This window comes from Aythya marila (assembly GCF_965140915.1).
Source record: "Aythya marila genome assembly, chromosome: 9".
Taxonomy (NCBI): Eukaryota; Metazoa; Chordata; class Aves; order Anseriformes; family Anatidae; genus Aythya; species Aythya marila.
This window is the reverse complement of record NC_139050.1, coordinates 4,950,193-4,976,624: the sequence shown is the minus strand read 5'-3', so window position 1 is coordinate 4,976,624 and position 26,432 is coordinate 4,950,193. Positions and strand designations below refer to the sequence as shown.

General features: G+C 44.1%; 1 protein-coding gene across 3 annotated transcripts; it reads right to left on the bottom strand.

The window, feature by feature from the left end:
- Positions 1–2,616: 2,616 nt before the first annotated feature.
- On the bottom strand, positions 2,617–25,840 carry SERPINE2 (serpin family E member 2). Of its 3 annotated transcripts, none has more exons than XM_082766710.1 (10): positions 25,787–25,840; positions 12,818–13,093; positions 11,497–11,616; positions 10,118–10,345; positions 8,823–9,017; positions 6,150–6,348; positions 5,905–6,005; positions 4,810–4,896; positions 4,160–4,243; positions 2,617–3,299 (listed from the first exon to the last, which is right to left on the bottom strand). In XM_082766710.1, exons 2-10 carry the CDS (start codon positions 13,071–13,073, stop codon positions 3,262–3,264), a joined length of 1,308 nt encoding a protein of 435 aa, XP_082622836.1. In that variant the 5' UTR covers positions 13,074–13,093; positions 25,787–25,840; the 3' UTR covers positions 2,617–3,261. The 3 variants fall into 3 exon arrangements, with proteins under 3 accessions (XP_082622836.1, XP_082622837.1, XP_082622838.1); XM_082766711.1 differs by having other exon boundaries at positions 11,497–11,613; XM_082766712.1 differs by lacking the exon at positions 11,497–11,616.
- Between the last annotated feature and the right edge of the window lie 592 nt (positions 25,841–26,432).

The window sequence follows — 26,432 nt, the reverse complement described above, 5'->3', positions numbered from 1 at the left end:
AGGATTCCTCTTGAACACTGCCCATCATGGGGCCAGAGGCAGTGCTGACCCCATCCCTCTGCCTGTGTTTCGCAGCTGGATCCTGTTCTTAGTCAGGGTGCAGGGTTGCTGGGGCTCAGGGACATAAGTGTCCAGGTTTTCAGTGAAGACAAAGTTCAGCTGTGAAACTGTTGGAAATAATGCAGGAATAGGCAGAAGTAGGCCCAAGCAGCATGAGCATTCATATTAGGCTTAGTACTTCTGGAGACAAAAGGAAAAAAAAATTAACCACTTAAGACTGAAGGCATATTCCTAAAAACCTTTCAGGAGAAGCTAATTGCTACAGAAAGGGTTAATAAAGCTACAGTCAAGCACATGCCCAACACTAAAACATCAAGCTTGGCTCTAGTTACTCTGTCAAGCAGGGCTAGAAATTTGATATGAATCAACTCCCAGCACTGAAGAGCATGGAGTTTTTACAGCATTAACAAGCAAGGTTTTAGCAGCTAACCTAACACTGTCCTTCCCAGACTCTTCTTCAGTTCCCCTCATCCTAATCTCCTTTGCCCAGTTTAGAGGCAAAGACCAGTATTAGTTCAAACTTGCTTTTGGTACGCTTTTCCTCAAAGCACTGAAAAATATATATATAATAAAATCCTCTAGTTTCAGTAACAGTAAAGCTAAAAAGCCTTTTTTAGAGTTGTGATGTACTTCACTCATGTACTACAGAACCTTAAAGCTCCAGAGTAGCTGGTGCATGGGACAGTTTGTTTGCTCAGCTGAGACAGGCAGTCCTGGTCCCATCAAGCTGAGCAATCCTGCTCACATTTGGACATATTCTTCAGTGTTCAGTTTTGGCCTGATTGTGAGAAAAAGGAAAATAGTGAGTTATTCTCTGTTCAGTGTTGTAAACAATCATCTCCTTTTACAAGATATTCCTAGACTAATAGAAGGGACCAGAAGTTGCTTACAGAGAATCTGTGTTAAGGCAGATCTGAAGACTGAAGTCATTGCATTTGCTTCTTGCCCAAATCTATATCCCAAGCCTGCCTGCTGCACAGAACACACACACTGCTTATGTGTGTAAGCACTATGGGAGTTCAGTTTGAGTGCCAACCCCTTAGTAGTTGAATTCTCACCAGAAATATCAAATAGAAGCAACTGGAAAATTCTCTCAGAATTTTACTTCAATACCAGAACAGCAGTTCTGCTGTTCTGAAGTACAATCCCACTGCTCCACAATGCTAAAAAGGTACATTGCACACCAGCAGCCTTTTCTCGCTCTGGGAAGACACACCATTCTTTTTGAATCGCAGGTCTTAGCTATGTAGTTCAAGGCAATTTTTCTCAATTTTTGCAGGAGAAACAATACTGAGCTAGACATAAAACAAACCAATGAGAATGGCAGTATTATGCAGTACTAAAGTTTTTTACGTAGTACTAAACTTTTGTTATTACTTCTGCTTCTTACCTCTATGGGACTATAAGGAATTGAAAGCAAGCTAGCTGGGAGAATTGTCCTACTCAACATCAAAATCTTTAGCATGGTTCACCTCTTCAACAAGATGGGAAGACAACTAGATCATATTAGCTTTTTCTGTTACCTCTTTGGAGCTGAGTGCAGGAGACAGTTGTGAGCATGCACTGCCACCACAAGAAAGCATGCAACAAGAACACTTTTCTCCTGTTGTATGGGGATTATCTGATAGTCACCTAATACAACCCATAAAAAAAACAGCTAGCAAGTAAGATTTTTTATGTTTGCCATAATCAAAAAAAGATAGCAGATACTCTCCTTATAGAGCTGCTTTTTCAGTCCTTTCTCCCTTGTTCTTAAGTAGGTATGCATGCTTTTCCTATGGCAGTATATTATGAGATCTCATCCTGCTTTTTGTGTCAGGTTATCCCTGGCCACCATAACATAGTCAGGTATCTTCTGCTAGAAGCTTGTTCATTTCACCTGGTATGTCCTTACCTGTCAAGGTCAATCAACTCATTGGCTGTCCAGCTTGTGGAAATATACAGAAGTCATCTGCTTAAACCAGTACCGAGCCTGTGAAACACTGCAGGAATTTCTCCCCACAGACTACCATCAGCCAGCCTCTTTTTACTGTGAAAGAGCCCTTAAGAGAAACAGCTAATATCAATAATTTGCCTTTCCATCCAAATCCCTAGGTTGCCACAGCAGCAGTACAACATGCTTTCACACAAAGAACCATCTGTGACAAGCCAAAGTAATTTACTGCTTCTTGTGAAGAGTTTTGCACTCGTGCAAATCTTGCACAGCACTGAAGGTATGCAAGTGTACATAAAACCTACCTCATAGGAAGCAGGAGAAAAGGCCCCAGAAGAGCAGTGGTGTCCTCACGTGGCAGTTTTAGTAGTAACTTGGACTTGGTAAATACAAGGAGTTAGCTCTTCAGATGCTGAACCCATGGATAATTCAACCACAAAAGAATGACTTAGGCAGAAAGAGTAATCAATAGCAGGCCATAAAAAAAAAAAAAGTGGTACAAAAAAAAAAAAAAAGGATTTCTTTCTATTTCTATTTCTTTCAGTTCAGAAGGAAGTTTCAAATAAGCACTTCAGAGGGATCCGGACCCAAATGCCTTACAGTACATCCACAATCCACAACAGTGACTGTTCATAATGCATTTTTATTTTTTTCCTTTGTACAAAAACAAATATAAAATTTAAATCCAATAGAAAGTGTATACTAGCAATGACAAGTTTACATTACAATAAGACAGGACAATGCGATGTGTATCTAACACCACATTAGTTTTAAAACTCTCAGTGATACATGCACTATATAAAATAAAAACTGCTAGAACTTTTAATCTATTTCTACCAAGAATACCCAGGTATCAAGATAGTCAACAACCAAAAGTAATCTTGATGGGGGTATCTACAAAATTAAACCTTTTCCACACACAAGAAGAAACCAACATTAATAGAAACGCTTGTCATTCTTTGTTAAAATCCTCTCACGAAAGCCGTACATAAAATTCTTAGTAGATACAGAAAAAGCTCAAAAGTTTGTTAGCATAGGTAACCATTCAGTAGTTTAGAGAATCTTTTAGACATTTTGAAGAAATACTGTAGTTTTCAATCCGTATTTTTCCCCACAAAGCCAGAACTACATCGACTCCTGTTTCAAAACCTAGTCAGTGGTTAAAACTAGTTCTTGAGTGAAGTCAAAGAGTAGTGTACAAAATATTTAACAGAACATGGGTGTGTCATATGAGTCTGTTTACTTCTCGAAGAAAGTCTTTTCCACATTCAAGGTTTGTTTATTTGTCCCATAAACAAGATTGTACCTGAGGGAATGAAACGAAAACTAGGATTACCACAGCCTGCACACAGAGTTAAACTTTTCCATGAAAGCATAAGAGTCCACAGAACATGGTTGAGCCACCTCATCACAGTCTTGTCTATCCTCCCCCCAGTTTGTTATCTCTGAGTAGACAGCAGAGAAGCGTATGTTTGGATAGGTGGCTGGCTCTCATTTCCAGACACACGGTTCTTCTGATGCTCTAAGGAGCCTTGGGCTGAGGACTGCTGCCAGTGCTGGCAGCTGTATCTCGTTGCCCAGTAGCTAGCATATCTATCATCCACATGGCACTGCAAGAAGTTCACATGCTACTGAAAGTAACCAGCTCGGCTCTGCTCTAAGAGTCAACTCACGCTGCAAAACACCATGACCACTTCTATTTGGACACTCACAGCTGTTGATGGCAGGCCAGGCAAGCAACCCAGGTCCCTGAAGTCCCTGTTTCTATCCTTGGTCCTTGCACTAATTTTACAGTCCATCAGAAAGCTGGGCCAATTCACTAATTCACTATCAGCAGTAGAGCTATTTTCTCTCTACACCAGGAAACTAGGACCATTAAAGATGGTATTCTTTTGTACCCATGAACTTGCCATGTCAGTTTTCTAGCTTCGCAGCCAATACTCTTCCCTGTGCTGAGCTGTATTCTAAAGATAATCTCTTGTTAAAGGCAGAAATATACTTGTAGTTATACTTCCAATTGTTCTTTATTACCACTCAACCCCCACAACCCCACCCCCAAGCAACAGCTATTGAGTAGCTCCAGACTTTTCCCAGCTGGGAATTCTTTTGTCTGTTGCATAGCTCATATTTAACTTCCAAGGAAAAATACATGCAAGTACTGCTTACCTGTAGGATTGTGCCGGATGAAGAATACAAATGGCCTGTCTACTATGAACCAAGGAGGAGATGACCTGGCTATTAAAATTGCAGCTTGCAAAGAGAGATAAGATTTGAAGTTAGACAAAGCATGTAACATAAAACAGCATATATTCTATTAAAGTGCAGTTTCCTTGTGTATACTAGGAGTTTATACAGGCAGAAATAAACAGCTGAAGTCTTCCAGCTTAGACATTTAAAGAAGCATAAGTCACATTTTATGCCTACAGGAAGCATAGGGAAAAAAAAACACACAAGGCCCACAAAAGGCTGGAAGGAAGTCTTGGGTTATCATACACAAAGGATCTACAAAGGATATAGCAGCTTACTCTTCGCCACCTGGATAGCCAGGAACTTTATACCAGTGACCAAAGTGTTAACTATTAGAAAGAAGTTTTCCAGAATAAGGTAAACCTGTTTTTACTTCCTAGAGGACACCAATGCTCTGATCAATATCAGCAAGTTGATATTCCAAAGAAACTACATAATACAAAATCAAATCAGTTTATATTTAAGTAAGTCTACTTGGAGACCATTGCAGGAAGTGCTCTGTCTTTGCTTAGTGGCATAGCCTTTTAATGCAGTTTTCCAGTCTGCTAGTTATCAGTATAGATGCTTACTTGTTGCTGCAGAAGCTTTGGTTCCATCTTCACTAACTTCAATTTTTGTTTTCTGCAGAACATGAGATACATGAAGACCTTCTGTTCCTGAAAAGAAAAACAAAAAAACAAAAAAACACACAAAAAACAATAAGAACAGTATTTCCAATAAAACTAGCAGTAAAATCCTGAAGTATCTTGTAGCTAGCAGCTATGCTAGCATAACTATTAAGAGGTGCTATAATCCTGCTGAAATCTCAGTGCTGTTAAGAACACTACTGAATGCAGTCACTAAGTCTATAATTACAAAAAATAGAGAATAAGCTATCTTACTCCTCACTCCTCCCCAACTACTAGCCTCTATTGTTTTATGGTCTGTTAGAAAGTGTTTTTTCCCTGCAGTCATTTCTTTATCTGAATTTAAGTTACATTCACACTTATCTCATTGTTGAGAGGCAGAAAGCACTTAACAAGACACCTCGCTTTCATTAAAACAGGAATTTGTTTTTCCAGTTAAGGTAAGCAAGCACAAGACAAACTTCTTTGTTACATCTCTGTAGAAGCTTAGAAGTTTGATGGAAGCAGAAAACAGAGATAAGATGACATTTCAAGCTCATGGCTTTAAAAGTGTCTACACACCATTTTCAGATACTGATATTTGGAGCTCTTATTTGGTCCAGTTGCTTAAGCTAGACATTTAGTCCATTCCTTTCCTACAGTTTATGAAAAATTAAGTTTTAAATTTAATATTAAATACATACTTTGGGGAAAGCTAAATACTAATGCAGTTGCATCTTCAATTATGGTCTAAAGTACTGTTGTAAGTCTTTCCATGATTTTAGGCAGTGCTTAAGAGCCTTGGTTTGTAAGATCAAATCTTAATTTGAAAAGCTCATCAACGTGATTTACTGCTGTGATACAAGGCAAAAGAAAAGACACGCAGTACTCAATAGAAGCAAGAAGCCATGCTCGGCTGGGTACAAGACAGAACTTTGCTTCAGTGTCATGGTAACACTTACCCAAGACAGAACAGACAACTGCATTGGTAAAACAGCACTTCATTCGGTGCCAGAAACCATGAATAAAGACAACAATGGATTCAGAAAAATAACTTACTTGTTATTTTTGCAAAATTTGCCTTTGACTCGTCAAACATATCTGTAATACCAAGTGCTTTCAGAGGGTCCTTTAAGTCCGTTTCCGCTACTGCTGTAAATCTAATTGGAATAAGCAAAAAAGAATATATCAGAATTATGCAGAAAAGTTACCGTTAAGTGCTATGTCTCTCCTGTATCAGGAGTTATACGTATACTTCCTCCCAAACATTCCTTGAAGGAGCAATGAGTGATACGAGTACTTACTTGGGTAAAATAACCTGCACTCTTTTTGCTACCATGGTTGTCATCCAGCTTCCTATTGTCTTTGTGCTGATGTGGGGAATGATAGCAGAGAGTGGTGTTGTGCTTTCCGTAGGCAGAGCAATTAACATACTTATCATTTCTCCATGGTATGGCAATTCAATTATATTATACCACAGCTCATTTGGAGTACTTGTAGTGCCTAAAAAAAGAGCACAGATAATGAGATCTAATTCCTACAGCCTTAAATCTCTATTTTATCTTCAGATACCTACTGCTATAAGAGTCTAAGAAAGCTTGTCCCCACACCTTAAAGCTGATTCTAGAGTCACAGACTGCCTAGCTCCCAGCTAGGCATCTCTTCAAGGAAGTGGCATGGCATCTCTATGGATGCTGGTTTGACAAAAAGCACAACTGGGACGATACTGTGAAGCATATGATACCTATTCAGGTTTTATTTTTTTTTTTCCCCAGACAAGCCTCATCAGCCCAGACTGGAAAGCCAGCTATGCTAGAAGTCACCAGGTCCATGAATCAGCTCAGATTTACTGCAACCAAGATCAAACAGATTTGACTGAGCACTGAGAAGCAAAAAGCAAAAAAAAAAAAAAAAAACAGCACATTATCTTTCTAAATTGATGAGATCTTTTGAAAAGCTCTTTCTTCCAAGAATGATTAAAATGGCTCCTGTTTGAAGTAGTCAGTTGCATTTACTTGATTTACTTGCTTAATAAGACTGCTTCATAACAAGATCCTTCAAGGTAGTGGAGAACAGCCACTTTGAGGTAACAGAGAAGGCCAAGTAGGTAAGAAGGAATGAGATAGCAACACCTCTGAGTTAGAGCAAGTGCTGGGAAGACTGTTTAGGCAACCCTCTTTTCCAAGTTCCCGTTGGTTGCTGTGGGATTTTTGGCATGTGGCTTTCTACAGGAGTTTCAAGTGAAAACTTGAACTACAGACAGGGTTTCTGGCAAAGTTTTTGGATAGCAATAGGATTTTATCATCTTTCCCCTTTCTTCATTTGAGTCTGCACTTGTCAGCCCAAACTGAAAATTGAAGTCTTCATCAGAAATTGAATCTTGTTGCCAGGACAATGCCTTGGCTGAATTTGTATTGCTTGAAAACCAGTAGCTTTGCACTTATTAGGCAAGAATTGTGTCAAGTTTTGTAGTTTATTTCCTTTTATTATGGTACTCAGACTGTGACCTCTGGATCAAAATAATGGTTGCAGAAGTCACTACGAGGAAGTGACAAATGGTAACCTCTCCAACAGAGGAATACCAGTTTCCTACTCTGCTGTATACTGCAATCCTTACCACTGATACATCTTAGATCCCATCACTTGGTTACAAACAATGCTTAAGTTGTTCATGAAATTTGAAAATGGATCTTAAAACTCTTAAAGACCCAAAGGATAGAAGTTCTTTGTTAGGATATCCAAAGATGCCCAACCTAAAACAAGTTTTAACGAAGGAGTACTTCTCCTGCTCTTTTCTAACCTAGTGATGTTTCTAATCTGAATTTATACCAACGTAATGAAGCTTTTTTTTAAACCAGCATCAAGAGAATAATGAAAAACTTTGAAGATAGGCTTGCTAAAGCCTGTCTTTAGTTATGAACTTCCTTCAAAGTCCACAGATAGAGCATACAACACAGTAAGCTTCCCCATTTCCCCCAAATCACACTTGAAGCAGCTATCTGAAGTTAGACATTCTCTAACACGTGTGGTTTTAAGATGAAGTTACAGCTGTTTACTTTAACACAAATCAGCTAGTATTAGCAGAGCACTACTGACAGTAAAATTAGGTATTCAAAAGTATTATCAGTGGGTCCTTTTTGTCTGCTCTTTTGGATTTATCGACAGTTATATTTCCAGACCTATTCCTCATACTATCAGTAGCCCATAAGGAAGCAAGTTCCAGAGAGCACTGCTCTCTTCTGAGAAGGACACGACGGAAGATGTTCTTTCATCACAGCCTTAATTTCTGATCATTAAAAATCCCCACACATTTACAGAGCTGAAACTCTGAAGTACACTGTTAGCTGTATCAAGCTGCATGTCAGCTCTGAGCATCTCAGAAGTCAGGCCAAACCTGCTGAGCTACTTCTCTCTTGTGACTCCATTTGAATTTGAAAAGCAGCTTCGCACCTTGAGCAATACAGCCAACATACTAACCCTGTACTCTGCTGGCTCCCCCCGAACCGTTGATTGTACAAGCCCCATTTCTTTACTACCCAGTGAAACACAGACTAATTCTACCCTAGTCTTTTACATACAGCTCATCACCAGATAAACCTCAAGCTTCTGTTTCTGTTGGCAGGTCTCCTTCATTCTCATCCCTTAAAAAAAAAAAAATCTCCCTACTGCAAGGTTTAGGCAACATGCAAAGTTTTCAACTTCAGTACTTCACATTTTTCTTTCTGAAGACAACAGGATAAGACAAGTACTTTGTTAGACTGCTCGACCTTAAGCAACTGTTAAATACCTTTAACAGCAACTTCCCCTATACCTCACCAGTACAAGATGCTTTCGTAACTCAAAGCCTCCAGAATCAGCCACAGTAAACAATACTATTGAACACCACATATACAGCAAACTCTTTGGTTTGAAGGAAAGAAGCAAAGTTTTACAACCCTTCTTGGGTATTTAGTGGTAGTGAGGGTTACTGAGCTTACCACAACGGAAGATAGATAATTGGGACAGCATGGGAACTTGGTAGGTCTTCCCATCAGCTCCATAAAATGGACGTTTCTTTGTATTTTCAGGTCGAAATCGTGATTTCCATAAGCCCTTGAAATACACGGCATTTACTAGAACCAGTCTGGTCAACCCATCAACATCATCTGGAGCTACAACTTGATCGATCATACCTAAAGAAACAAAGAAAGACTGAGTACGCGCTGTGTTAGCACTAGTCAGTTGTTCACAAAGAAACTGAAGCACTTACTCCTTTAAGCCTTTTGATCTGTGAACGCACCAACCATTCATTTGAGATTCATGCAAGCAATGACTGCATTCTTTTCTTTGTCAAAAAGCAAGGGATACTTAGAAAGCAAACATATGTAGGTAGTCAATAGACCGATGTTATAGCTAACAGCATTACGCTTTTCAGCATGTGATCAGATCTAAGATTTAAACTAAGCAGGTAAACTTGGTAAGAGTTTCAGCTAAAGCACTTCCCCCTTTCACACCCTGCTTATAACACTGCTACGCAAAGCTGGTGGCACAGTAGAGAAAGAATTTGACAGCCTTGCTCCACAGATGTCACATCCAACATCATTAGCAACACTCCTCACATCCAGGAGGCAATGGATTTAACTCTGAGATACTAAACATGGTTCTAGTTCTGTAGTTCCAGACTATGTTGCAAAATATGACATTTCAACATATCTAAGCTTGACAACTAGATGGCAACAAGCTTGAACCACGAGGAATTCCATCAAGGCAATGTTAACTAAAAGTCTTCTACTAAACATGACTCTACTAAACAACACTGACACATACCTTGCAAAGATTTAGGGTACTAACTGCAAAGGCTGAACTGCTCTAAAGCTTTTTAGAAGTCTGACTTTCTGAGTTACCTGCTTCTGAGTTGCTTTGCAAGCACGTCTGGCAACACCTAACTCCAAGAGAACACTGTTTGGATTTCTTGCAGGTTGAATGAAGGCAGGGAGCAGCAGAAGCTCCCTAAATGCATGGATAAATAATAAACAGATGGGCTCACATACACACATGCACACATAGACACCCACCCCTGTAGAGGCCACTAGGCAGACACATCTGCTAGAGTAGTGGGACTGCAGATGACCAGCCCACAGACTCAAAGCATTACACACGACAGCTTAAGGACAGTATTCAACTACAAGGCAAAGCTTTTTCTCCCTCCCTAATCTTTCTCCAGTATTTCCAACCACAGCTGAGAGGTCTGAGATGCCATGCTCACGCACTGAACACACTCACTGATACTCACCCCTTGTTTCATTTTTCACCCACTGGTTGATGGAATCACACGCTGCATTTGGGTCCTCGAAGTCCACGCTCTTGACGCTGCACTGAAACACCTCTTTGTTCCTTGTAACAAAAGGCACTTCCATTTTAAAGCCACTCTTTGCAAATACTGCATTAGCAATTGTAACAATGTCTTTATTCTTTTTTGAGACTATGAGCCTGTTTATCTTCTTTAACGCTTTACCAACTCCTAGTCGGAAAGAACAGCAAGTTTAATTTAGAATAAAATGACAAACAAAACAGTTACCTTACATGCAACTATTAACGACACAAAATCTCAGACTAAGTGCTGGTGTAAAGACCAAAGCAGACATTCTGAAGGGGCTTCCAAAATACCCGTATCTGATCTCTCATCTGGAAGAGACTACCATTTTCCAGCACATACATTATTTTCACTGTGATGTCTGCTCCCCACCTAGTGGTCTGCACAGAATGCTATTGACGATGCTGAGGATAAATATTGGGATTCAAGTCTCAGCATGGAATTACCACCCGCTCTTCCCCAGAAGAGACTACTCTAAAATGTAAGGCACGGTATATAAACCCATATAACCTGTCAGCTATGTGACAGTGACGGAAGAAGCTGACAACTCAGCCTGATCACTCAGAGCCAACATGATTACAGAATTATGCAGGTAGTTTTAAACCTCAGAGCAAAAAGCGTTGTTTTCTCACCATTCTCCCTCTCCATTTACTAGAGAATAAAGGAAGATGACAAAATTTCTATACAGGGTTCAAAGGACATAGTCTTTAAGGAAACTAAATTTGCTACAAGCAAGTGTTAATCCCTCAGCACAGGAGCTTGCCTTTAAAGAAAAAAGAAAAGCAGCGTAAGTTCCAGTGCTTACAGTCAAGACCTTTAGGATCTTAGTGCAGCTCATACGGAGTGCTTGCTATCTCTATCACTGCGTGTGAGAGGATGCATATGGCAGCACGGAAGAACTGTCATGTTCATCATACCCAGTTCTCCCTGATGTTATAGCTTATGAGTAAGCGCTTGTCTACACAGGGAAGCTATTGCCAGCCAAGAAACATAACGATCAGCCTTCATGTTGGATAGGATCCTTGGGTGGCTGTTTTTATGGCAGTTATTAACAGGCTCCTTGTGTTTCCCAATAGAATTTAGGCAGGAACAATTCCAGACTACTTCCCTATGTAGACAAACTTCAGAGAAGAGCTACGAAGGGAGCGAATTAGTCGGGTTATTCTCTTAGCTGCGTATAAGAAAAAGCCTCAGATGGCTTTGCTGTTTATATCATGAATGCTTTAGCAGTACCGTTTGTGTGAAGTTGTATATGTTCACTCTCCAATATTATGGGCAAATTCTTTTGGAGAACATACCATAACAGAGGTTCTCAAACTGTATTCTGTGGACCACTGGTGGTCCACGGAGCACTTGGTGGTGGTCCGGGGAGAGCTGGCTGGTCTCATGATGCTGGCTCTCCTCCTTGCTTCCAGCTGCTAAATTGCATTAAAAGACAGCTAAAGATAAATTAAATACTTTCCAACTATTACCTTTCCAAAGCAGTTGCCATATTTGCCAAAGGACTGTAAGACTGCAAGGCAATCTTGAACAAGAGCAGAGGAAGTCTGTGCAAAGAGACAGGTAGCATCCCATAACAAGCCTCTGTAGCAAGGTACTGGCTACCTTCGGAGAAGTTTGAGAACCTCTGTCTCAGAGAGAATTAGGAAGTGTGCAAGCCAAATAAAACCAGTTGATATAATGCTTCAAAATTTTTGTAAGTACTCATAAAATTTGAGCATTCAAATGTTCCTAAAGTTGGTTATCCCATGATTGGAACTCTAAAACATTTAGATCTTAAACTGACAAATCAATTTGCTGTACTTTAAACCAAAACAGCAAAGCAAATGAAGACAAGACATGTTATATAACAATGCTGCTCAAGATTTAAAAACGCACTTACCTTTTGGAGTACTTCCTATGCCTGGAAGGAAGGCAGAGTGCCGGCACTAAGATGTTAAGTCTTGCTGGCAAATACTCACAAAAATACTCAGCATGCAAAGTAAAGCAGCAAGAACCTTCAGCCTACACCCCCTAGAGGGGCAGAGATTGGCAGAGGAATATAAACACGCATGCATGCAGTGTCAGGAACAGGCAAGCAGAAACATCTGTTTCAAGAAGGCACTACAAGAACCACAGACTTAGGGATCCTGACAGCAGAAACATGAGTGAACAAAGCTGAAGAATAAAGTCAAAGAATCATTTGTATGGTTAGAATTTGCATTGGTTTTAACACCACAGTGAGAAGTCATCTATTGCCCTGTTGTCTCAGAAGTCATAGATGCAGGGTTGTTTAATACAGCCTGAACAGGGTAGTGCAGCTTTCCTGCACAGGGCTGGCGCTGGACCTCCATTTACAGGGTTCTGGGAGACCACTTTGCAAGTACGAGGGCAGTTCTGGCCAGGGCCAAGAAATCATTAACAAAGCTGCTAATGAGCCAGTTCAACAATATGTAGATGTCCATACTTGAGTTGCCAATTAACTTCAAACATGTCCACTTCTTGCTTCAGTAACAAAGTTAATATATTTATGATGCAATCTCCCAGACTTTTAAAACTGCCTCAAAACAGCATGATTCCAACACACACAACCAACACCACAACACAAACCACACCCAGAGAACCTTAGGAATCACTGACCATTTACACTGTATCTCATCATTGTTGTCAGCTGCTTCTTTGTCTTGCCATCAGCACCCAGCTGCAACACCCCCAGAACAGATGCAATCCCATGAGGAGAAACTACCACATTGTCCTGAGGCTTGGCTTTCACTATCTGATTGAAGACCTGGATTCCAACATCGGAGCTAAGTTCCTCCAGAGGATAAAAGCTGAACTGGGAACACACGGATATTAAAGTCCCGAGAAGAAAGAGAAGTGGGAAGTGCCAGTTCATGATTTCTGGTGTGGAATAACCTGTAAGAAAACAAGAGGGGAAAAGTTAAGTCAGCTTTTGTGGGTACATCATTTTTCATTCTTTCACACCCGCTGCCGCCCCCCTACCAAACTCTGTCAGCTCTGCGTTGCAGATAAACTGAGCCTGAGGATAAGTTAGTGCTGAGGAGTGTGGTATGGTCCTCGCCCGTGGAGATACACTGCACTAGAACATTTCATAGATCATTTTCTGCAGTTAATAGAAGCAGCACGTGTACGTATGCAAACAGGCCTTCTGTTGTGGGAATTTACACCTGCCTAGAATAACAAAAGTTAGCTGCATAATTGGCATTTTTCATGATGGGTAACAGGAGGAAGACGTAGACTGTAAAACACGGGGTTCAGTTTGGATTTTAGCCTTTACTTATCTGCGTAAGAAAATCAAGCAGCTCGTGGGGGCAGAAGGAAGTTTGCATTCAGAGTGGGGCCATTCTTCACCCACAGATCCCAAGGCTTAGCACAGGTCAGCACTGTTACCCCCACGACACCATAGAAACTGGGGCACAAGCAGCAGCAACAATTTGTTCAGGACCTCTCAGCAGCTGATTAGAGAACCAAGCCCAAATCCTGAACACTGTGTAATATTTACCTACTAGGCTCTATTTCCTCCTCGTGGACGTGTATTCAATCCCCTTTTTGTTAGGGCAAGCAGGCACTTAAAGGAATAGCCATGCAATAACCTTTTCCATGAAGTCAGGCCCTCCCACTCAGCCTTCAGGAGCTGAGCTACATTTCAAAGACTTTAAAGTTTCACCGTTCCAGTACGGGCTTCCATTTTCAGCCCAAGAAGGGAGCCGGTTCCTCAGCTGAGCACTTTGGTGTTAGCCTTGCAGACACACCGATGAGTCAACGAGCAGCCCAGCTCACAGAGGGCTGAACAGGCTGCAGAAAGCACACAGCTGATTAACGAGCCATTTGCATACCACAGGCAACACCTAAAAATAGGCCTCTCCTCCACTTGAGCCTTCTGATCACCAGTACACGCTCACTCTTCTGGCTTAAACCACCCCGGAGCTGGAGGCCAGTGGGGACTCGGTGTTGAGCAGCGAGCATCTCAGCTGACAGCGCCTCAGCAGCCTGCCTCCCACTCGCAAGGAAGGGCACGAGGCACCGAGGAGCTCTGCCATCACACAGCCTACCTACGCTGCGAGTTCAGACCACGCTGGAGCACTTGGTTACCAGAAAGCCAGCTGGTGTTTCTATAGATTCATTTAATCATCTTTTAATAGCACGTACTTTGACTGTGCTAAGACTTGGAAGCAACAAACACAGCATTTCCACTTTCTTTGCCATTTCAGGAGGCGCAACGAGCCTCCTCCAGCTTGCTGTTGCAGCACTGAACCGAACGCTGACCATGAAGGAGCAGAGACACAACATCTCTCCCCCAGCCAGCTAGGGATAAATGGGATGTATCACTGTTAGCAGGGCACCTGTCAACTGATCCAGGTTATGTCAGAAGTGAAAAGGCTGTCCTGTACAGGTCAACAGCCTGCCTGCTATTAAACAGCCTTCCCTAGCAGACTTTTTTAATCCTCCTCTATCCCCCGAGCACTTCTGGAGTCCCTGAAGAGCAGTTCCTTCCATACCAGCACCACCTGGCAGCACACAAACCTACTCTGAAAACTCAGCTGGCCTTGACCCTATTGCAACAACTGAGCTAAAGGTGACGGATCAGACGTGCAGGAAGAAAGCCGATGGGTCACCTCCCAGGTGTGTCCTGAGCCTCACGGCTGGCTGCTGTAGGAACCCATCATGGGCAGCACTGGCAGCTTGACAAGGAAAACGACTCTGTACTTTCCTTTTTAATGGTAAAAGATATTCTTCATAGAGTTCTTGGATACGAATATATACAAACCATGTGAAATCTCCAGTTTCGCTCTTAGAGAGGAGGCTGCCTCCCTCTCCCAGGCAGAGCTGCCTTGCAGGAAGCATCACCTCTGAGCTTGCCACTCAGAAGACAGAAAAGAGACAGCCAGCAAGCCACCAAAACCTACCAGGAAGCCCAAGTGGTAAATACAAAAAAAAAAATTGATTCCAGTATTAGTCAGACTTCTACCTTTATGTAGGACGTTGGCAAAAGCAAACAAGAAAACGATACTAGAGCTTCTTAGTAGATGTACTCACAACCAAGCAAACAGTTAATGCTGGTGCAATGCCGCCTGTCCCACGCAGCGATGGAGCCCCAGCACTGCACAGAGCACACAATCCAAGCTTTTGAGCTTGCCTTTGATAGCAGCAGCTCCACCTGATCCAGCTGGCAAACCAGGAGGGAGCTGGCCCTTGGGAGCACACCTACCTGTGGCACCTTACAATGCCCAGAGCATATTACGAGGGAGAGAGCAGGGTGACACGTCTATGAAACTAAGAAAGCTGTGATTTATCATCACTCATGTGCTGCATCTGCACAAGCCTAATTGAAGGCAGATATTTTTCCTTTCCCTTTAAGCTACCACAATGTATTGAGTCCCATAGCTATTTTTTTTATTTCTCTGGTGACAGCTCCCAGCAGCTGTGCATTTCCCCGTGACACGTGGGGAGCCTTGTCAGAGTAACATGACTCTGCTCCCAAGGCCACTGCTGCAGGATTCTGGTTTTTATTCTTCCAAGTGAGAAAGCGATGGCCTCCTGCGCCTGGTTTCCCCAGAAACCACCACGCTTGCCCAACCTCTCCCTCCCGCTATGCCATTGGGAAGGGCTGGTCTCTATTTCAGAGCCCAATCTCCAGCAGACACCTACTAAATAAATGAAAGCAAGGTCTGCAGTATTCTGAGCACAGGGAAAAAGTAAAACCACTTTTCAGAGATAGTTACTGAGCAGTCCATGTTTGGACCTGCCATGCCCACTGCATAACCCAAAGAGCTAGCTGAGGAGCTAATTTCATCTTGGAGCAGAAGCAGCATTCATATATTAATGCTCCTAGCGTGGATTGCAGTATATTCAACTTTTATGCAGTTCAGTAACAAGAAGTGCATTTGCATATCCTGAAAGAAACAGCTTAATCACAGTGCAAGGAGGAAAAAAATCTAAAAAGGATGTAGGATGTGTAGGATGGAAAACAGTTGACCTGCTACACAGAATACCAACAAGCTTTCAACAAGCTTTCATAACTGAAGTGAAAAACTCAACAATAGTTAAATTTGAACCTGAGGCTTCAGAAAGACAAACAGAAATTTAAGGTAGTCATTTCTTTGTCTGTGAGCCTTGTAAATGTATATTTTACTTTTAAACAAAACTAGCAGAGTGTACAGACATATTCACTGACATGAATGTGAGCTTGTAAAAGATGCTGGACTACAACAAAAATCCCTCTTCAAGGCAGTCCACCCAATTTTTAGATTGGGCACTTAAAGGAAGGAAAGCATCCCACTGGTTACGCTTGTAAATGGAAGCCAACAGAAGTATTGACAGTGCCCCAACAAAACGTATCCTAGAGAATAGTAAATTTCATTCCTCATGCAGATCCGGTTCTTAACCCTGATGCTCAGGTTTTCAAACAAAGCAGATGACTGCGTCATGCACCGAGCTGTATGAGAGATCCTCAGTCTGTGGCAAGCTCACCAAGACCTTCATCGTCCCCTCTGCCTTACGGAGCAGCACAGCACCACCCCGACTCCCACTCACCACGCTGAACTGGGCATTGCTGCCTGCATCTGACCGCAAAGCCTGGCTGAAGATGCTGCATGGTTTTAGCCGAATGGCCCGGTCAGGTAGACAGCTCTCAGGAAGGAAGAGGAACACCACGACGCGTCCCACTTGCACTGGTAGCTTTGTATTATTTCATGACAGATGAAGTGTCTCCAGGCTACCAATCTCCAAATGACCTCGGCCTCCAGCCGGTGTTACCAACACCAACCCTCACACACACCGGGCAGCGCACTCAGCTCTCACTGTGCTCAACGACTCAGATCACCCACATAATGTATGGCTTACGTTTTTGGCTGAAGTTATTATGGAAGCATTTACGTCAAAGAGGACACCGCGCCTCCAGCCTGCACCTGCAGAACGCTTGGTACAAAAGCAGAGGCACATTAACACCGGCTGTGTGAGCTGGGTACAGGAAAACATCTGATGGAGCTGGGAGGAGCTGTCATCAGCCCCAGGCGTGAAAGGCTACCGAGCATGGAGATCCTCCCACAGGAAAGGGATTAGGCTATGGAGGACTTCACCTTCAGAGCCAGACTGGGCTGTTGCACTGTTTCCCAATAAGAACAGGAGAAGTTAGTTTGGTTCAAAGTTAGAGGGGGAAAAATAAGTTTTAAATCTGGAATTTTTTAGCTCAAGTCCTGAGCTGGAGAAGTCCTACCCCAAAGAGCCTGAAGAACATTTTAAGTGCATTATTTCTTAACTCACTTTCTTAGATTTCCACATATCTATACCTACTGCACTAAGTACAACAGTGTGTTAGAATCCTATGAGACAGCTCAAAGCATTCACTTTGAACCATCTCTTCGGCAGCAATAAGGTAGCACCCACAAGGATCCCTTTTCTGCCATTTCTTTAAAGACTCATCAGGCACAAGGACATTTAGACACTGGGCTTCAGCAGCAAGCACAGCTAAAGGTAAAGTAAACCCAAACAGCAGTCTTGCAACATTGCAGGTCTCACTTATTAAGTCCCAAATAGCTCAGAGCGAGCCCCTGGGTGCCCAGAGAAATTCTGCCTGGGCCAAAGATTTGGGGGCATCTCAGTCTGAGATGTCTCCTTGTCAGTGCCATCTGTGCTACTAATTTAAAAAGTCTTATTTCAGCTGACATGTAAGCTCAAAGAAAGTGCTTCACTTGAGGCATTTAACCAACTCTCTACAGCAGGACTGAATAAATACTTAACCAAACTTGTTAACAGCCTTTTAAAGAGCTGGCTGAGCACACAGCAATTGTTTCTCTAAAGCAATGAGACCTCTCTGGTTGCAGTGGGAAGGTCACATGCTGGATCTTGTTTTTTCAGAAGATGCACTCTTGGCAACATGCTAAGAAACTCAAGCCTGCTGGTGAGCTTTTCCTCTCCCCCTCACAGAGGTTTGCAACTCCTCTGCCTAAGCCTCTTATATTCCAAAGCCTTCAGCTACTTCCCTACGTGCTTTTGGACTCCGAGCAGCAGGACCCACATCCTGAATGTGGGCAAGCCCAGGTTCAGGAGCAGTGGTGTGTGCTCCATGGAGCACAACAGACAAGCCAAGCCAGAGCTCTGAGATGTTGCCTTCCTCCAGGTTTCCTGATATTCCTCAGTGCTGGCTCTCTCCTTTTGTCTGAGCTCTTTCCAGTGCTACTTAATGTATGAAAACACAGAGTGTATCAGCATGCCAGGTCACACGGAGGAGTAACACAACAAAACAGATTTCTGTTACTCAATACCTGAAAGGTTTAATACATGAAGAGCATTATACTGAAAGGATGGTCAAGTTTTAAACATTTTTCAACAGTTTAGTACTTGCATTGCTCTGAAGAGGAGTAAATTAATGCCAAAACCATGACAAACATGCTTTGCACACAGATAAGCTGGAAGGGTTTTTGTTTCAGCAGACATTTTGCACGTTAAGATGCTGGTCTGACTCCCGGCACTGCAGTCAGCCTTGCACAAAGGCACGGAGTGCAGCACTGGATCTGAGGCTCTCCTCTTCCAAGCTTAATCCTTTCTCTGCGATTTCTAATTCTCCCAGTTCATTCATCTGCTTGTGTTTGTTTCAAGATGGCCTGTCTCCATCTGGAATGGCTCCCTCCCAGCTTTATCCAACCAGCCTCCCCTGCCAAGGGGGAATTTCCCAGTGGAGCTCCAACTTGTAAAACTGGCTGGCCCCAGATAGGAACCATCTCTTTGTCCAAGCAGAGTTCCCACATGCACAGAAAGATTTTAATGGCTCTTTACGAAGAACCCTGACCACCACTTGTTGGGAGTTTCAGTTCAGCACAGAGGACAGACTTTACTTCAGGCTTTCTGCAGGCCCGGAGCTGATGTCTCCAGCAGTCCATAAGCCAGGCTCATTTTCTGACAGCATTTCCATCACAGAGGCTTACAAAGCCCACACTTCGCGTGGCGCAGTACAACTGAACAGACATAGCTTTAGTTTTCACCGTTCAGCTGGAACCAGCCTACAGCTACACTGCACGACTTCGAGCACACAAGTAGGCATTCACGGAGGAGTTGCTTTTACTTCCATCCCATGCACAACTGAAAGAGCCAGCTTACACTCCGCTTCACGAAGCAAACCCTTCGCTCGTGCCACACAGCAGGCGGCTTACAGAGGTGATCGGGGGAACTTGCAGTGCTACCACCAGTGTCAGACTTCAGCAGCACTCATTATGGGAGACTCAGCACCCCTGTTAAGGGTTTGTATGCGTTACTTACTCCTGTGCTTAAAGAAGCATCTCCACGACCTCTAACAGTATCAGTAGGATTAAGGAGAATTATGTTTTTAATTTACTGGCATCCCTTTATTAAAGAAGTTACTTTATTGATCTTCAGTTCTTTATGCAACACGGTTATTTTACCATAAAGAAACAGCATGGGACAGCCAGCCCATCACGACTAATGCTGCAGAACCCGTTTTCCAAAGAAGATGCAACACACTGTTTCACAACAAGGCCGGGAGACTGCACCACATTGCTCTGGATTTACCCCTGTAGGGGGACTGATGGCTCAGTGATGAAGTATTTGCCTGAAACTTAGCAACAAGTTCAAAACCCAGGTTCCCCTTTGAGTTTCTGTAGAAGAAAAAGCTTTGTGGAACCACAGCCCCCACTTCCACTGTGCATTAATAAGACTTGCTATGCAAGCACAAGCTCATTAAGAACCAAAGACAAGCCTACGGGACTGTAAGATCCCAGTAATGAGGTACAGGATATTAACTTTTAGATAATGGGCTGTGTAAGTACAGATTTATGAAATAACTCCTCAAGGTGTGGGACTGACAATGGCTGGTGTTACCAACTCTGTTTCTTCACCACCACCTTGATGTTAACCCCTACCTCTGCTAGAGTATTTGACCTCCTTTTCCTCCTTGAAGAGCATGAAAGGGAAACAAGTACCCTTACTCATTTCCACTTGCTACAGGGCTCCTCTGACATCAGGACTCTCACGCCTCCACACACCTGCAGAGCAAAAGGAAAGTTGTTCCTTCCCCCCACCCCCAGGACAATTTTCTCCTGCTGGCCAGCGACAAGCCCTGTGCTGCACTAAAATTTCATTAGAGCTTTGACGTGGCTCGAGAGTTGTTATATACCAGAATAAACAAGAAGTTGCCTTCAGATTCTACATGTTTTAGGTTTAGTTTACAGAAGAAATATTTTTCCAATTAAAAAAGCATGCTACCAAGCCCAGTTCCTATCATTCCACAACCTACAGTTCAGTCTAGCTTTACAACACAACTTATTAAGAAAATAAATTAAAAATTAATAGATATGGCAGGATCTATCAGCCACGTGACATCTAGATGAAGCATGAGCACAATAAAGATGCCCAAATGGTGGAAGACTGAAAGCCTGTCTTTTCAATTGGTCTTTAAAAGAAAAAGAAAAAAAAAAACACAGGTATTTATTAATATTAAAGTTTCTACCTATTTTTTTCCTCCTACAAGAGGAGGAAAAATGGCAATAACTCTTAGCAGTTTTATGAACTTACACATTTGTATTTGATAGACTTATTTCACCATAAAAGTAAATTGGAACAACTCCAGCGTTCACTATTCATCATGAGAACTTTTAAAAGATCTTGTACTTACACAGGCCGATATCCAAGACCTCAAAAGCGAGGCATTTGTGTCTAGGGAACACTGCCATGAGACTTCCAGCAGAACACTGAGAGATCAGGAACACTGTTCTAACCATTTACAGTGCTTGCTGTTGCAACACGGCGATAGGAGACTAGCCTTTTATTTATTAATCATATTGTACAATGTTCATGAACTTCCTATTTCCAAGTTAATTTAGATACCCTGTTCCAAACTGAAATACTAGATAAGTATAATTCTAAAGATGTAATTTAACCAAGGATAAAAGCTCTTAAAATTCAAGATTAAAACCAGCTCGACTTCTTAAATCTAGGACAGCTTCACTGACTCAGACTTAAGCTCATGGAAGCATCAGATACAAGTTTCTATTCGCCATTTCTCAGACCTTCCAAAGCTAGCTTAAAGTTATCATAGCCTTAGTTACCTTAGGGATATTTACCTTTTTTTTTTTTTTTTTGCAGCACATAGGTTTACTTATATTCATCTTCCCTCCCTCCCACAAGCTTTAGAAGGGAAACCAGCCAACTACAAATGCCAGAAAGCACTGGTGCTGTAGGGAGGCAGGAGTCCCATCTAGTAGGGAGTCAGGAATGAGCCATTGTGCTGGGAGCCCCAGCTGTGCCCTCCGCAGTCATCTGCGAGAAGACTGACGTTAACCAGTTAATAAGAGAATTAAAAGCTATTCAGAAGACTTATGTTTGAGAAAACATGCTCTTTTCATTAATCTGACCTCATTCCTGATTAATCCCACTGGCTTACCACAGGTTTCTGGGAAGGCAAGACCTGAATTTCCATAGGAAAAAAAAAAAGAACTGAATATGAACTATGTACAAGAGTCTTGCAAGAAGAGATCATGACCTAGTATATTAAGCCATCTGATTCAGTTCAGATTGGAGCTCGTAGGCTGGGCTGTGAGCTGCGCTAGCTGAGAAGCCTCCACGCAGCCCATCGCTATTTCTGTAACGCAGATGACAAACCTCAGCAGAGGAAGTAGGCAATTAGCTAGGACAAGCAGCCTCTTAAGCTGAGCTGCCAGAGCAGCTGGAGGCCTCGAGCTTGCTTCGCTGCTGAGAAAGCAATGCAAACTACTTCTCCAGCATGAAGGTCTACAGTAAGACGGAGACATGTAGCTAGAAGACAAAGCCACCAGCTTGTACGTAGATAGCTCCTTACTTCACATCCTTTAGGAAGCTGAATGGAAGATATAAAGCTAAAGTTAGTTCTGCTCCTGGTTTTGTACCTTTAACATGTCAGAGCCAATGAAAAAAATCCCTCCTACTAAAAAAAAAAACAGAGGAAAAATATGAAAACACAACCTTTGGCCAGCTGAAGCTTGCAGTTTGTATCAGATGACACAGCTGTCTCAGGACCAGCAAGAACCATCAATAAATGGCACAAGGTGCCATTCTGCAGCAATAGGTGCTAGAAGTTCAAGCTGTTAAATAAGAAAATCATTTAAGAAGAAAAAGCTTGGTCAAAGCTACATAGCTGATGAACGTAAGTTCTTATTACCTGCACATCAGCCTACCTAAGAGGTTAAGATGTACCAACAAATCCCAGGAACGCTTCTGTAGACTCTTGTATAACTCACAAGCCCAGCTGACAGTCTGCCACTGCCAGGTATCTCCCAGGCAGACAGCTTGTACCTGCGTGCTGCGGCCACTGCACACGCACAGCCTTGCGCTGGGGTCTTCAGTTCAGCACTTGCTGGTGATGGATCTTGATGCCCTCCATAGATGCTCTCATGATCACAAGATAGTAAGAAGTTAAACCTTCGGCTGCTGTTTCTAAAGCCCGGGAAGAAGAGAACAGGAGCACATGGTTTACATCACACTGTGGAGCACGGTCAGCAGGACTGAGATCTCCACCTTCAGGAGATCACCTCACAAGATGAGTATCTTTTCATATTTAAACCACTGTGTGGCATAGTTACCAGACACCAGCAGGAGTTACCTCCCAGTTTCATTCCAAAACTATAAGCAAAAGCATCTTTCTGGCTATGAAAGGTGAACGCTGGACCACAACAATTACAGTAAAACAGGACCAAGACTTGTGTTTCTGCAGACACTGCTCATGAAGAGGCGCTAAAGGATAAAGTATGTCATGTAGCATCTAAGTATCTTAAGGCCTTAATAAACAACTCAAGAAACTATGGTTGAAACTAGAATTATCACTAGATTTGTCCCATCCTCTTCCTGTCCACGGTCACTGGCTCCTACTTCAGCAGCACCTCCCCTGTGTGCTGGCACAAGGATCCACGCAGCTGAGCTGTGAACCACGTTGGTACTAAGACATGAAGAAGCAGAGCACAGGACAGCTTCTTTCCATAGCACACCACCCTAAACATCCGTGTAGCTGCAGGATGCGATCACTTATTTTCATCTTTGCCTCCTCCCACACCATCATTTTAGCCATCACAGAGGGGGCTCACCTGAACACGTACCTGGTTGCACACATTCAGCTTTCTCCTATTTTCATGCCACCCACCAGCCATTCACTTTAAGTTAACTTTATTTTCATAACTCTCTAATTTAGAGTGTTAACCTTACAGTTCATTGTAGGGGACAGGCCATGCCATGCTACCTGCTCTCCAAAGCTAAAAAGAACAGGCAGTTCTTAAATCACTCCACTTACTCACAAGTTGCTTATGATTAACAGAGGTACTCTGAATGACACTGTATTTCCAGGCTGGCAAACCTTTGCTGTAAAGCATGATCTGTAAGAGTGCCACGGGTGACAGGGAGGATGCCCAGAGGCACACAAGGATGACTGTATCCAGTAACACTTTACAGATTAGTGATGATTAATGAATCTTTTTCCTGTCTTCCCACATATAAAATCTTTGGCACTAAAGAGTAACAGAAGCCAGTTAACAGGCCAACTAACTGGAAGTCTTTTGTCGATTAGGCTGGATTTCCCCCTAACTAATGGCATAAAGGCATGCTTCTTGCGATTAAGCAATTCAAGCTGTCCAGGCAACCCTGACCTGAGGTTCCAAGGAAGAGCTTCCAGCAAGCCTCAGCTTCTTCAATCACGAGCGCTGCAGTTGCCTAGCAAGGATCAAAAGCCGTGACCGGCTGCACAAGCTGAGCAGACACGGCACGCACCACCTCTGAAGCAGCAGAAATGTAGCTTCAGCTCCCTCTGGACTGTTCCCTTACTGCAGAGGTATGCAATTTACATACATCTCCATTTTAATTCCTAGCAGTAAGGAGAGGTAGGTATTTTGATGCATCTATATGCATACACTCTGCTATAGTCTAGAAGTGCCTCGTACAACACACTGGCTTCGCTACTTGACATGTTTTCTGCCTAACAGCGTGCTTGCTGAGCTTTAGGAAGGGAACTGACAACGGAGACCCACACTGAAAGTCTCTGCATGCCTCAAAGACGTGCTAGTTTCCCTGTTGTCACTGACAACTCCAAACAGAAGCTTCAGCACTTCTGTGTGCACCTTTAGACAAAATTCACCACAGATTCCTGTTTTTTTTTTTTTTGGGTACCGACATGAGTTTATACCACCTCCTACATGAGGTACCCAGAGCTACACACAGACTGCTCTGTAACGATGCCACCCTCTGAAGGAGTTTTTGTAACGCCCAGACACAGGTAGCGCAAGCGAGAGCAGCTTCCAGAGAAGCACCTTTTCAGCATCTTCACCACACAGGCAAAATGTGTGTCCGGATCGCCCGGCATACAGCGTGCCCACAGTTTTAAAGGCCCAGCGGACCAGCAGTCATTACACAAAGTTTACTCCTGTGCCAAACAGCCGCTGTTCTCACGGGTTTACACACCACAACACGCCGGGACTCCAAGCTAGCACATCTTGCACATATTTGAACTCCTCTGCTCACTCATCCTGCCTCTCTGCTCACAGCGGTGCTCCCCTCACACGTTTTGGGGACTCACTGATGGCTCAGCAGTGCTTTTCGCATCGCTCCTGCGTCTCTGCAGCTTCTCCCCTGCTCCGAAGCACACAGCGGGGCGGCTGCTACACCTACATGCGGCTTACGAACAGTCTGTGCAAATTGGTTGCTAATGAATCCCTGGGAAGACCAGGGGGTGAGACGTAACTGAATGCTTGCACAAGAGAAAGTCAAGGCAGAGGAGGAAGTCATTTTTCAGTGCAGCGCACAAGAGTCAGCCTACCAGGTTTCTCTTTCAGGAAGTTGCCCAAGAATGCAATTAAAACCACGAAAACTAAGCCACGTTTCAGACCGACGTGCAGGCACGGGAACGGGGAAAAGAAACCATTGTCTGAGGCCCTTGCTCCACAGGTAGGTGCTGCCGAGTTTCAGAAGGGAAACCTGGCACTTTCCTTGCACATTGCTGCCCGGCGCGCTGGTGTCGCCAGGGGCTGCTTTTCTGCGTGAGGACAGCGAGCCGCGGCACACAACAGCATTCACACAAGCCACAAAAAGTCCCCGCAAACCCCCCCAGAAGCGAGGACATTTGGGGCAGCACCAAGGCAGCCCCGGGCAGGCTCAGCACCCATCGGGAGCCGCCGGCGCTGGCTAAAGCCTGCTCGGACAAAAAAAAAAAAAACAAAACCTACATCCCCCTGCCCCCAAACCGCAGCGGCTGCACAGCCTCGTCCCACGCTCCTCTGCCGGGCTCCGGGCGCCCTGGGTGGGAGGAGGAGGAGGATGAGGATGGAGCAGGGATGCAGCCGCTGCTGGAGGCGCTCGGAGCGGCTCCCGGCGCCCCAAGCCGGGCTCGGCTCGCTTCTTACACACCCAGCAAGGAAAAAAAGCCCGAAAACTCTTTGCTCCCAGAGGAATTAAAATAACAACAACCCCCCCAACACACACACACACACACCGCGCAACTCGGGGCAGCGGGTACCGGGAAAAACAGCAGCCAGCCCCCGGGCAGCCCGCACAGCGCCCCGCTCCCCCCCTGCGCAGCCCCCTCCTTCCTCCTCCTCCTCCTCCTCGCCCCCCGGCTCTCACCTCCCCTCGCAGCTCCCAGCCCGCGGCCGCCCCCTCCCAGCAGCGCTCGGCCGGAGCGGCGGCGGCGGCGCCCGGCGTTTATAGGGCCCGCGGCCCGCCCCGCCCGCCCGCCCCGCCCGGCCCCCGGCCCCGCTCCGCCCCGCTGGGCCGCGGCGCCTCTGCTGCCCCTCCCCGCAGCCCCTTTTGCTGTGGGGAGAAGGGCAAGGGGCTGTGGAGGCGGCTCTTGTCCCTTGTGGTGCCCAGCGAGGGGAAGGGGGTCCCAAAGGTGGTCCCGTGGCACCGCCGTGCCCCCTCCTGGCAGCCACGAGGAGGGGGGGGGGGTTCAGACCCTTCCCTCGCACGCTGCTGTGCTGGTGCCCTGTGCCCGAGCCCCCCCTCAAACACCAACACAGAGGGTGCTGAGGGGCTGGGGTGTTGGCCCCACACCTATCGCTGGGGTTTCGCTTTTCTCATGTGGAGCGTGACAGCGTGACAAGACAGAAGTCTCGTCCTGGAAAAACACACGTGAATCTTACCACACTGACAGCCCCAGGCTCCTCAGCCGACACAGCATAAGAGGGAATTTCCACTAGTAGTACCCAAAAGGCGCTACCATCAATCCCAAAGAAGCAGGCAATCCATTGGTCTGGCAGAGTACAACACTTAC